The sequence below is a fragment of the Rhea americana genome, unplaced genomic scaffold (assembly GCF_003343005.1).
Source record: "Rhea americana isolate MKP2758 unplaced genomic scaffold, rheAme1 scaffold_513, whole genome shotgun sequence".
Lineage (NCBI taxonomy): Eukaryota > Metazoa > Chordata > Aves > Rheiformes > Rheidae > Rhea > Rhea americana.
In genome coordinates, this window is record NW_028186661.1 from 171,605 (window position 1) to 184,993 (window position 13,389).

Genomic DNA, 13,389 nt, shown 5'->3' on the forward strand with positions numbered 1-13,389 from the left:
GCCTGACATTCTCCTCTTGTRTAATAATGATTCATTATATATAATTTATTCAAGGACTGTAACTCACCTCTAAGTGGCTATAAATATTACTGGAGCTAGAAATTTGCATTGTAAAACAAATGTGCAATGCTGTGATTTAGGAAGGGTCTTTTTGTATTAGTTACTTGACAGGGAAAATAGATTCTTCTGACACAGAACACTGATCTTAAAATCATCTTAAAAATCTACCTCAGGCAACAGTCAATGATTCTTTCTTCCCTGTGTTGTTTAACTAATTTGTCAATTCTGGGGAGAGCCRGGGGCGAAGTATTCCCTGACCATTCAAAATGGATACAGCTTTACTGTTGCTACATCAGCAGAACTGGGAATACTCCCATGGTTAAGATGGTAACACACAGTGCCTGTCTTCTTCCTGCTATGTGAAAGCACGAACAATTTTTGAGTGGAGCACTTAAGAGACAGTGGAAGGCAGACAGATGTCATGGTTATGAGGAATGGGGAAACAAGAACATAGGCTTAGCTGGTATCGTGTCAATGTACCACGTTAATGAAAGGTGTTAATGAAGGGATGGGGATGCTGACATCCTTTATTCCCCCAGGTAAATTGGTAAGTAGGTGGGTAGTAATTCTTTTAAAAACAGAGAAGATCTATGCAAGGTGATAATAACTAACAAGGAGACACCAAGCTATGAGAAGCTGATACCCCAGTGATGTYCTGACCTGTCTTGCTGCATGTCTCACTGCAGGGAGTTGTTTGGTCTAGAAAAGAGTCTGAAAGGAACATACCAAGGATCTTCAGAGGTCTCAGTCTAATGTGAAGAAAAGGGGGTTACTTTTGTTCTCTGTGTACAGTTGTGAGGACAAGAAGTAATGAGCTTAAGATGCAGTATGGAACTATTACATCAGACATCAGAAAAACATTTCTAATCATCAAGGTAGCAAAGTACTGTAATAGTACACCCAGAGAAGCTGTGCCATCCCCAGCACTGCGCCCCAGCGTGCCAAACTTCTAAGGAGAGCTTAGAAAAACATCTATGAGAAATAATGCAGGGATAACTACAGTCACTGCAAAATKAATTTGATTTCCATGTTCACAGTAAGAGTGACTGCCTTCAGCCACCACATAGTCCGCTGGCACTAGCCAACTCTTCCAGCTGACACCAGTGACACCTCATCCTTGACAGCTGCCACCAGCAGGACATGGACTAGGTGTCCCTGCTTAGGGCAGGACCATGGACAAACAGGTCTTCCCAGGTCCRTCCCAGCTCTGTCCTATTCCTTCTCTAATTTATTTCAAGGAACTGTAATCATTTTCCCTTGCTGTTTAAAGGTGAGGATCTGCAGTCAGTCTATTAATCATTAAATAAAAGTTGACCCTTTGAATGGTAGTTTTAGYAGTGTTCAGGCCATGTGCTGGGCTGCAGGCCAAAAATACCAAAACACAGTCTCCCAAGCAGTGCTGAAGAAAGGGGAGATTAAGATTCCAAACACACTGTGGCTGCTCGTGACAACAGGTAGTGTAATAGGAAGGCTGGATTTGACTGCCTGTCTGCTGTTYTCTGTGTGGTCTCTGATCAGTTATTTATTTTCCCTTCAGTACCTTTGTTCCCCTTCCACAGAATGGATATAAACAAACCTCCTAACTGCACCAAGACATGCTGAGAACAGAGAGAGGGTCAGGTATCACCTTTGCCCAAATATAGTTTTACCTTTAGCTGCTCTCAGAGGAAATATGACCTCAGCTACATTCCTGGTGTGATATGTATTTACACAGGGTTTCAGCTGAGCCTCTGTTTTAACATCATGTAATGCTCCTCAAGTCTTAAATGGGATCCATCCTTTAAATCCAATCTGCTGCTACTGTACAACCTAGAAACCAGTAACAACAACAGTATCTGCAGGCTATCAAAATGTTTTATTATACTAAACCTATTTTACATAAAGCAGAACCAATAGTTTTATTTTACTTGTCCCATCAACCCAAAATACCTTCACCATATTTTCCATTGGCTTAAAGCAAAAATACTAACAGAGAGAATTTCATTATTAAAAATATAGGCATATATATAAGGCTTTCTATTCATTCTGTTCTATATTAAAACGGCAGATTTAGGAATAGTGATATGGCTTATATATATTACTATTTTCCCTCTGGGGAGCTTTTCTCCACACTTGTGGCACAGGTGGCAGGAGTTCAGGAGTCTCTTTCTATATAACAGCTGTTATCAACCCATATTATATGTAAATTCAGCATGTTGAGACAGTGAGTCTGAGTTCCAGAAGGAAGATGAGTAGTCCAGGATGCCTGTTCTACCATGTATTTCCTACTTCTCCTGCATATTAAAACTTCTCCAGTATATTTCCTTCCTTTTTCTTTATTCCTTCTGGGGCTAATCCCCAAGTTTTTCCTGTCTTGTTATAAAGATTACTACAGTAATGAAGAGACTGTTTTTGTTACAAAAGACTCATTTTGGCTTAGTGGAATTAGTCRCTATGGCTCCTTCTTTAATTTAAATTATAGAAGTGAGGGAGTGATGGAGAGGGTCTCCAGAGAGCGATTCAGACTTCCTCAGATTGGATGTCTGCACTGACATCCTTCTGGAGAACTCTGGCTCTCTACTGACTACAGAAGAAGCCCAGGAAAGCTTGCCTGGCAAAAAAATTAACCCTTGTGAATCTTGAGTACATTCACAAGAGTCCCTCAGCATCCAAATCACCCACTTAGGGCAATCTCCATGCATGTCTGGAGCTGCACTCTTAGCCATCTTCAGCCATATGCTACTCTCCCCAAGAGCTAAAGATGCATAGCGCTTAGTATTTGCAGTCCTACTACCTAAGATACAAGTTGGCAGTTGTGCAACTACAAAGTCAGCAGAACAGTCAGGCTTATGCGGGATTCCAGTATTTCTCTGAACTACAAAGGAACTATTACCTACACTATACCTGAACTTAACTATGGATTATAAATTACTGAAATACCAGTCAGGGAGGAAGGGGTTGCTATAATAATGCATAGCAGAAAAAGAAAATAACTGTTTCAGAGAGCTGAAATATATTGTGTAAAATGGCAGAAACGGCATTCTGTCCTGTTTCAGACCATTTGTTGGACACTATGCATACTTGCCACGTGTGCTGCAGGCTTGCCATTTTCAGTTAGAACTAAACTGGCCAAAATTGTGCTGTTCRTACTAAAATGATTTGCCATGTGACTGTAATTGATAATGCCATGTCCTTATCCACATCCTCTGTAAAGCCCTGAAAATTTTGAAAGCATTAGGTTGTTCTTGCACAAGTCAAACTTGCTAGTGACTGAATCATGATACCTAAATGGACACTGTGACAGTCAAATGATCTGGCYAATTCTTACCACCCTCACTTGAGCTCAATGGGAGTTTGGACCAAGAAGGCATCACTACATTTAAAAAATATATTTATGTTCAAAAGAGACTTGCATCTTCATTGTCAATAGATTCATTTTCCTGGATATACTGGAGAATGTCCACTTCATTCATTGTTTGAATCTTGTCTTTCTTTGGCTTTGCCAGTTGAGATGAATTAGTGTTGTTCCTGGGGGCAACTRCTGGCTTCTCAGGTAATGGTGGTTTTGATGGTACTTTAGGTTTTGGTTTGGAGGTTACTTTCAAGAGTTTCTCRAAATCATCTTCAACTCTGGAATGAAAGGAAAACATCAGTAACTCCTCAGTGACACTGCTTGGGATTTTTTCTGCATTGCTTTTCATTTTGTAAGAAAATGCAATTCAGCAAAAAGAAACTTTCTGCAGAAAAGGATCAACTTCAATGAATTTCTTTTAGGAAGAGTTTTCCAAATAAGTCTCAATGTTACCAAAATAAGAGCTGCTTTTTAACTGTATTTTYCAATTTACCATTTAGTGCATGTATTTTACAGCATGTTTTAAAATGTCTAAATTAAAAACAATTTGAAATTATCAAAATAAAAAGGCTTTGATTTTAGTCTGGGAAAAAAATGCTTTTGATTTGTGACGGGATGCTTTGTTTTTCCAAGAACTCAGAAAATTTCACAGAATGATAAAATCTTCTCACACTCACCTTTGCCTCCCCTCCCATGGCAGACATGCTCAATCATAAGAAACTGGAAAATGTCATGGCTTTAAAAATATTATGTTCACATTTGCTTCCAAGAAACTRAAGGTGCTTTGCAATCTGTGAGCGTATTCACAACTCTTTCTTTGGCAACCGTTTTTCCCCAACTTCCCAGTGAAAGAACCCAAAAGATCCAGAAAAGTAAAGGATTTTTTTTACCTGGATTGTCTGACCTTGTTATGGGACACAGCACGCTGTGTGTGTCCTATTCTGCACTCACTGGAGCTATTAGAGATTTTGGGAATGCTCTTTTAGTAGATTGCCCAGTGACTCCAAGAGGCGGCTGCCTTTGGGAAGTTAGTATGTGAAGGAAAGGGAATGAAGCTTGTGACACATCACATCTCTTGAAGATAAGGTAGAGATGACAGAATAAAAATTAGCATAGCTGGGAAAGCTTATAGGCTAAAGTAATTTTTGTTCTGAATCAAACAGCCTTTTGTTTTGGTCCCCTAAGCACAGTGATCAAACAAAATACCATAAGGATTAAACACCATTGTTAACTTGCCAAAGGCTTGATTGATCAATCCTTGTTAAGTAGTCAAACCCAAAGAGCAACACATGCAGAGAATCAGCCATGTAATGACTACCTACAAAAGTTSAGAATTTGATAAAATGCATACCTCATATACCCTTACAAAATATATGACTTGCAAAAGCCATGCCCCTTATTGTAGTATATAAAAATTAAGAAAGTTTAAGCATAAGAAGTATAAACAAWTTTTTTTACATGGAGGACTAGGAACCAAAGATCAAGATGAACCGTAGTTTCATAACTAGGGGTTATCTCCTTGACAGACCTTAGCTCTACTGGGATACACGTGCTCTATGACTGTGGCATCTTAATCACTGAAGTCACTGAACAGTTTAATTGTTTACAAGCAGTGACCTAAGACTGGTTTTAATAAACTTCAGTATCAGCTGATCTGAGAAGGGCTGAATGCTTGGATTTAGCATATTAGACTGTAACAGTGCCAGCAGTAAAACTCCCTTTGCTTCAGGCAAAGGGCAGCCTGGCAGAAAAGCTACCAATGAACTAGGACATGAAATTAAGGAGCAGTAGTTATTCCAAGGGGACTGGAATTATCTTCTGTGCTAAATATCCCTTCTAACAGTTTTACTTAATTCATTTCTAGAAGACTTGGAATGATAAAACAGTCTGGTCAAGTGATTCTTAAACAAGAAAGTAGTTGGCTGCCCACATGCAACTCATCCTCTCCCTCTGTCCTCTGTTCGAATGCTACATCCAGAGGTGGCACAGTTCCTCCACCCAGGTGGATGAGCTGGATGCCCTCTGTCAGTTAGAGCAGCAGCAACCATCTCGTGTCAAAGGTAAGGACCAAATGGAGACACAACTCAGAGAACAGACAATGGCTGTTTTGCTGAAGGTCCTCCCATTTCAGCCTCTGGTGACTGCAAGAAACTTGGGGAACAGCTTTTCAGTAACTCCATTCGGTAGAACAGAAAAGTATGCAGGGAGTCTAAGGAAGGTGCTTTTCTAGTCTGTCCTGCTATAAGCCCTGTGGGTCAGCAGTCCTTGGAACATGAGTGAATCTCATCTCATTTACATCACRTATTTTTTGACCCTTCCTCTCATTTGCCTTTTGTAATTCATATCGTCTTCATTGACACATCAGCTTATTTTGTGCCAGCCAATGARGCCATCTTGGCAGTTCATCCGGGTCTCAGTGAAGTCACTGAAATAACTTCTGTAGACTAAAAGGGACTGTGATTTCTCCCCTCCTTTGTTTGACTACTGGTACCCTTRAAAGAGAGATTGTAACTGTTTCTAGCACATGGCAGAGCAGCTGGAGGATCCTTCTACAGAGAGCTCAAGTAAAGCAGACAGTTAAAGCAAAGCTTAGCTGTTCCATAGTTTGGCAAGCAGATGATCGGGTTAACAGGCCATGACCATGGTGGACATGATCAACAAGGGAAGAATCAATGTTTTCAATGTTTTCTGAGAAATTCTGTTACTCTATCCCTGGTGTATACTCTATCAGTATTAAAACAGCAGGTGCTTGAAAAGCTCAAGGCTCCTCAGTTAAGGACCTCATTACTATTAAGAGAAACTGTATGATTTCAGGGTTTTCTTTTTATGTTTGCCCTTATTAAAATACATGAAGAACTTACGACGGCACTGCTCAGGCTGAGACAAACTACACTCACCCTGAATTGACCTTAAAGTGAACAGCCAAGGATCAACCTGAATTGTCTGCAATACAAGAGGTCAGAACTCTTTAAGGTAAAACCACGCTTGAAGTCAGATCTTTCTGTGAGGAAATGTAGAAGGGGTCAGTTATAACCAAGACTGATCTTTTGAAATCAAGTGCCTAAACACCAATATCTAAAACTAGGAAATACCTAAACAGTTCGACTGACAGACAGAGCAGGGACAATGTCCCAGAACTCTGCACCTTGAACTCTATGCTGTGGACTTTGTGCTCCAACAGACARCTCCTGCTGTTACCTCAAATTTTATTTGTCCAACTAACTCTGGAGACCATATTTTCTTTTATTTAGATGGTAAGATTTCTGATGTCTTCTGGTTCCRTGATTTCCTGTGGGTGTTATATCCCACCGAACACATTGTTAGTGTGCTCCTTCTTTCTGAGTACTCTGTCTATGGATAAGAAATTAAAAGTTGGCATTTTTGTTTGCTGCAGTGAGCTCCAAATCAGAGATATCACACCTGTGATTGCATTGCCAGGACATGTTCCTTATTCTCTKTGCTGTGTAAGAAACAAAACATGCTAGGGCCAGTATTTCTGAAGCCTAGCTTTCCTTATCTAATGCCTCCATTCTTGGCATAAACAAATACTGAATGAGTCAGTAGCCATGTAGTAAAGTTCTAGTCATAAACAACAAAAAATATTCACCAGATGAACAAGGCATACGTATACACACAGATTTTATGGAGGAGCACGATTTTGAATTAGGTTCAGTGCCTGAGGCGGCAGCTGATCTGCCCAGCAGGGGCAATAGGAAACACAGCCCATTAACCTGATCAGACACTGCAGCTTCCTGAACTCTCTGTATTTGTCCAGCTCTCCATTGATTTCTGTGCTAACCYCAGCAATAAGAGCTTTCAGCACAGTTATAAAAAAGATGCAGTCCAGTAGTTGCTTTTTGTTGGTGGTGGGTATTCCAGGCAAATATTCAACAGGAGATCTGATTTTTTGAAGTCTAGAAACTGATCRTGTGAAGCTCCTTTTTTTGTCCTAGATTTCTGAAAGACATTGGCTAGAGAAAGGTATTTTACAGAGAACACAGTAGATAATACTTGGTCTTTGTCTCAAAACTTGCTCTTCCTGCTGCAGTGCAAGGCAAACTGTTTGATCCACTGATATTTGATCATGTGAGACACAACTGCCTTTGAGAAACTGAAGAAGTGAATGCAAAACACCTCAGGCAGAGATGGAAACAAATACTTCTATTTCTTGAGAAGCAAATGAATTGTTACAATGCATAACTACCACCATATTTAACTCTAGCCCAGGAGGAGGAAAAAAAAATTAGCAACTGCTCTGAAATAACAAGGAGATTAAAGCAAGAACCTTCTCTTCCCCATCCCCCATCTTGTTAAAGACAATCAGGCACAGAATCCATTTAATTAATCATTCTCTAATTAGTCTCCTTTTCTGAAATGCAAAAGCAGCAGCAGCACCACCACCATCACCATGTTGCTTAAAATTCCTGTCATACTATTGTGCTGATTAGACTCTCAATATTGGTGGAAAAGACTCTCAATATTGGTTGAACCAATATTGACTCTCAGTATTGGTGGAAAATCTCATTGTTTCCAGATGTAGAAAGCAACCAAAAAATCTATTTACTATGAAAGAAAGCCTGTCACAAAGCTCTACAATAGGACTGCCAGGATRTGGACTTTAAGAGAATGAAAGGTTTCTTATTCAGAGAAAAAGACCCAGCTATCATCAGAATATCAAATTTTAGATGTCAGTTCTTGACTTCTTGTCTACTTGGACAAGGTCTTTGGGACAGGAATGAATATATGTCTGTACAACACCTAGCACAAAGGGGAAAATCACCCCCTCAGCTTKGGGACCCATAATTCATTAAAATATGCAAAAGGATTGTGCTTGAAGCAAGGTTTTGTAACTTCCAAACCACTGTCTCCTACTTCTACCTGCCTATTCACCAGGTAGTAGTATAGTTGGAGCAGGGGGGAGCAGGCAGAAGGTGGAGGGAGTATCAGCTGTCCAAAATGCCAGAAATTGGGACAAGGAGGCTGAAATGTGGCAATGCTCAAGCCTAGCAAAAGGAACTCTTGTTAGACCAGGAGCAATCAGGACTCTAGGCAACCTCCCTTCATTATTCCATACAATCCACACATGTTCCTAAGACTAGCGCAAGAATTCATGTTTTCCATCTTCCTAGCAAAAGCCAAGTTTATTTYGTCGCTCCTCGAGTGTTTGTAACAGAATCCTTATACACTACAGGAAAAATTAAATGAACAAAATAAATGCTTGAAGAACAGCCTAGAAAGTCCTCTTGCRCAGTAAAAAAACAAGAAAAATCCAAAAAACGGGTAAAAAGAGGAATAACAGCTAGTCATTTACTTAAAGCTACTGCAGCCAAGTCAAGGCTCCTTCCCTACAGTCAGGTCACAACAAGCAAGAGAAACTGCCTAGGAGCRGTTAGGAAATTTCTGACTTAGTTTTTCCAAGTCTCTCTGCAGTCCACCTGCACACCATCCAAACAACCCTCTGGAGTTTCTCCTCCCCTATCATTAGCGCTGCTCTGGTGCCCTCAGGACAGTGAGAAAGCACTTCCCAGCATGTAGTGCTGGAGGTGCTGTCCCATACGACTCCAACTAGTCTGAAAATAGAAGTGTTATTCTCCGAATTCAGYAGCTGCTAGCGGCCTGCTGAACGAACAACGTATGAACTTTCTCCACTCTAAGGGCAGCAATGGTCCCTTGGCACATCTGAAGCTAGCAAACCCCTCAGGAAGCTGCCTGAACTGAACAGTGCTTACAAATGGCCATTGTTCGGATGTAGCTTCACAAACAGTTCAGGCTCTCTAACAATATATATAACGCTGCGGAAACGGTCATCACTAGCATCACCGATAGCACAATTTGTAGCTGTAAATACATACTAGCTTGTAAATACAGGCAGAATTCATCTTTTAATGAGATGGATAGGAAAAAGCAGCAGAGAGGTAAAAGCTGGACTGTCCAGCTTTTATCAACAAGAGGAAACTTATATCAGAGTAAGTCTTAGTAAGAAAATACCAGGTCTATCATCATAGCTTAGCACAGACGAGACCCTGCTGCTGAGACTTTCCTCAGCACTGGAAATAGACAAATCTTATGCTCCCAGCCAATTCCTTCTATCTCAACTCTCTATTCATTATCAAAGGTGAAACTAATTAAATCTCTCCTGAAAGGCTGCTCACACAACCATGGTAATTATTTCAGCCTAGGATGTGTGGTAATTTCTCTAATTCTGTGGGCTCACAGACCCGCTGCGACAATCACAGGATCAAATCTAGCATTAGTTTTCTACAAAAACTTGATCCATCACACCAGGCAGATACCATTTACATTAATGAGGCAGAAGAGGTTGACTGCAGTCCAGCAGTATGAAAACTTAATTTACAAATCTGTGGCCATTGGGTGGATGGAGACAAAGAAGTAAGATGACAGGAGAGTCCATGATGGGACAGTTTGCAGGGCACTGATTCAGCAGCGTTGACTTCTATCACTAACCTAAAATCGATCTCAGAGCTGAAGAGGAGTTACAAGAATAAAGGTAAAAGGCTGAATGGGTCCAGAATGAACCAACACACAGCAAAATGACAAGGCTTATTCTCTTAAACTCTAGGAAAGATTTGATTGGTTGCCTTTTTAAATTTCACCTCAGTGAGCCACTGCAGTACCTCTGAAGAGTAGAATGCAACGGGACCCAGAATTTCTAGAAGCCTAGGTTCTTCCTAGGTGTCCCTATGATGAAGAGAGTAGCCAAAAGACCAGCCCACCTATCACACTTGTTCTCAGAGCACAACTCATCGAAGGGAGATGCTCCTTTTTCCTGAAGGCAACATGAGGGGACTTGACCTGTCTGGCTCCTACCAGAGCATATGTCTATGTTCCACACATTCTGTAGGGACATGCAAGTACCATCCTCTACAGGCACCTTACTGAAGTATTTTCACAGACCAAGGGGTAGGAAAGAGCGCCTGAAGCTACAATGCCAGAGGCCAGAGTGAGGTAGTTCACCAGTTTCTCCGTGACTGCCACTAGATTTTGGCCATAGGACAAGAAATTAGGAACCAGTAAGAGGTTGGTCAGTGGACCGGCAGAGGAAAGATACTTGTTTGAGAGGACATGGGTGTTTTGCCATAAAAAGAAACATTGTGTTACCCTGCTAAAGTGTTTGGTCCTTCTCAAAGTCCAACACTTGTATTAGCAAGTGAAGCGTATTAAAATAGTAATTCTCATTTCATTTGAGCAGGTATCCAGAGAGAGCACAGTTTTCACAGTCTGCAATGAGAGCATTTATCATATTCTCTTCTCCCTCATGTTGTGACACGCMCAGCCCACGCACATTTTGCAGACTCATTTGTCTCCATAACAGTCTCTTCCCCAGGAGTTACAAGTCACTGCAGGGGATTCACTGCTGTGCCAACAGTGCTGTGGTGCTACTGCTGCTACAACTGCTTGCTTACCACAAAGATCATGAAGGTCTTGGTTGCTCATGCACTCTGCTTCCATCTCCCCTTTGGATAGAGAAGGTGCTGCCCTTCTCTGTCTTAAACAGTGCTCTTTTATTACTGCTTATGATTCACTAGAAAGAGTATCTGCGGGAATACTGTGCAGTACTGTTTCCAGCAAGTCACGCACTTCTTGGATCTACCACATGTATGTACATGTGAGCATACTGTATAGCAGTGCAGTAGCACTGATGTATGCTACACAGGTCAAGAGTTACCGTATCTGCGTTATTCACCTGATCTATCTACGTACAGTGAACATTTAAGATTTTTGGACATATCACAGCAGTGTTAGCACATAATAGTTCAGGCTGGTCTTAAGTCTTGACAGCATGTCTCCAGGCAAAATTTCTGTGTGGTAAAACATGGACCAAGGCATTTGCTAGCCTTCTTTAGTGGCCCACCCTGCTCCAGCCTACTGAAGAGTGCTTGTGAATCAGTCTATCTGCTCTCAGTGATGTGCATGTAACACAGTGTGCTAGATTTATCACAGAGATTTCTGAGAGTCTTAGGCATTTAAACAAGTGGACAGATCCTGACCTATCTGCCTATACCTCTGGCCTAGCCATGAGTTGGCTCTAGATTGCCACAGCAACTTTCCCATTGGACCAGAGGTATGATTCTCCTGAATTGCTGAAAGCACTGGAATGAGTCAAGTACAAATGAAAATGACTGCAATTTAAAAGAACTGGAATCTTTTTCCAAGGTTTTCCATTACCATCTGGGTGTGCTGCTAACACTGATGACCCCAAACTGATCAGAAGGCATGGCCTGTTGCTCTCAGAGCAGACTTCAGAGACTTTTCTCTGCAATGAAGGAAGGGCAACCCTATAATCCAAAGGACATTAACATGACAGATAGAAAACTCTCTCCACTGATGAACAGGATTACAAGGACTCTATTAAAAGAGGCACTTCTCTTCTAGCCATATAAAAAAATCTGGGTCAAGTACTTTATGCTGAGATTGCTAACACAGGAGAAAGTGAACGTGAAAATATTGTCCTTTATGACTGTGGAGGTGTGCACAGAAATTCTCCTGGAAGTGGGCATGGACTTCTGTGAGCCAGCTGCAGAAAATCATTCCTCTAGTGGCAAGAGAGAAAAGCTCCTGATCTCAGAGTACTGAAGTAGAATTCATCCTTGTTTCTGGACTTTGTCAGTCCTCTGCCTGAGTTTCTCATTTTTCATAAGGCAGGTCATCTCTGCTTCCCTCTGGATCGTTTCCAGAAAGCAGAAGCGCCATGTTAGAAATCTGAGACTGGATGGTATGTCTTGGGCCTACAAGACCCTCCATTTGGAGTCATAGGATAATACCCTGCACCCTACCCTTTGCAAAGGGTCCCACTATTTTTGCCTTTTAATGCACTTGATTTCCAAGCTTCATGACGTAGATATTCCCTTTGCTTTGTTAAGTACTGATCCATAGTTAGCATTCAACAGTGCTTAAGCTTTGTCCTCAAGTTTTCAGATCTAAACAACACTCTATTCAAGGGACCTTCATCCTACAGGATAGATTTGAGATGGGTACCTCAGCAGTTCCTCAGTGTCTTCCTCAGGACTCCTGTTTAGCACAAACTCCCTAGTATCAACGGCAGCTGGTAGCAGTAGTGAGTCACCCAGTCTTACCACCCCACCAAGGTCTGGGTCTTCAAATAACTTCAGATCTAGAAAAGGGAAACAGAGAAAGCCAGTCAAACAATGTGACATAATATAGTACCTGCATTAACACTAGCTAGGGAATCTCATGATGGGGCTGAAAAAAAAGGTCATATAGAAAATTATTTTTACACAAGCACTTCCAATCCACAAACACATTAAACTCATCAGTGACACACTGTGCTCTCAGGACTTGGTATATCTGCTTCCTTCCCACACTCAGAAGTAGGTCACGTTATTTTTGTTAAAGTGTTATGAGCAAGTGTGGGACAGTCAGCTCCTACAGATATAGAATACCTAAGCCCAAAATTTCAATAGTGAACAACTATAGGTACTGTAGGTCATATTTATTCCCTCTAGATGATTCTGCTCCAGTGAAAGATTTGTCTTAACATTCACAAGTCATCATCCAACCTGGATCATTACATTTTAAAAGCTCAATTACCCAAACGCTTTAGAATGCTTTACAATCTATGCATATAAACAAATGGAGAACAAATTTACTCTCTTTCATCTTCTTCCTGGGACCAAGTGATGAGAAATCATTTTCTGGGCCAAACAGTCCTTCCTCTTGATCAACTTCCTCTTCGAAAATGGTTAATTTGGGCTTCTCTTTCTTGGCTGGTGAAAAAGATGTTTTCTTTGTTTTTTTAGTTCTGAAATTGTAAGAGGCAAGAAAGTCAGCTGCAATTCTACATTTAACAAGAAAGATTTATGGCTCACAAAGTTCAATGAACTGAAAATAGATGGAGGCTGGGAAAGCATCAGAGAAAGGTACGTAGGCATCTGTTACACTCACTGACAGGATATTGAGCTGGATGAACTTTTGGTCTGATGTACTCTAACTGTACCCACATTTTGTACTCTTTAAGA

At 41.0% G+C, this 13,389-nt stretch overlaps 1 protein-coding gene across 1 annotated transcript; it reads right to left on the reverse strand.

Annotated features, from left to right (window-relative positions):
* Window positions 1–1,896: 1,896 nt before the first annotated feature.
* Window positions 1,897–13,172, reverse strand: LOC146588438 (HCLS1-binding protein 3-like; the record flags this gene model as incomplete). Its single annotated transcript, XM_085318003.1, has 3 exons — window positions 1,897–3,669; window positions 12,389–12,524; window positions 13,021–13,172. Coding segments are annotated over 3 exons (520 nt in total), but the record flags the coding sequence as incomplete, so codon positions are not given.
* Window positions 13,173–13,389: the final 217 nt, after the last annotated feature.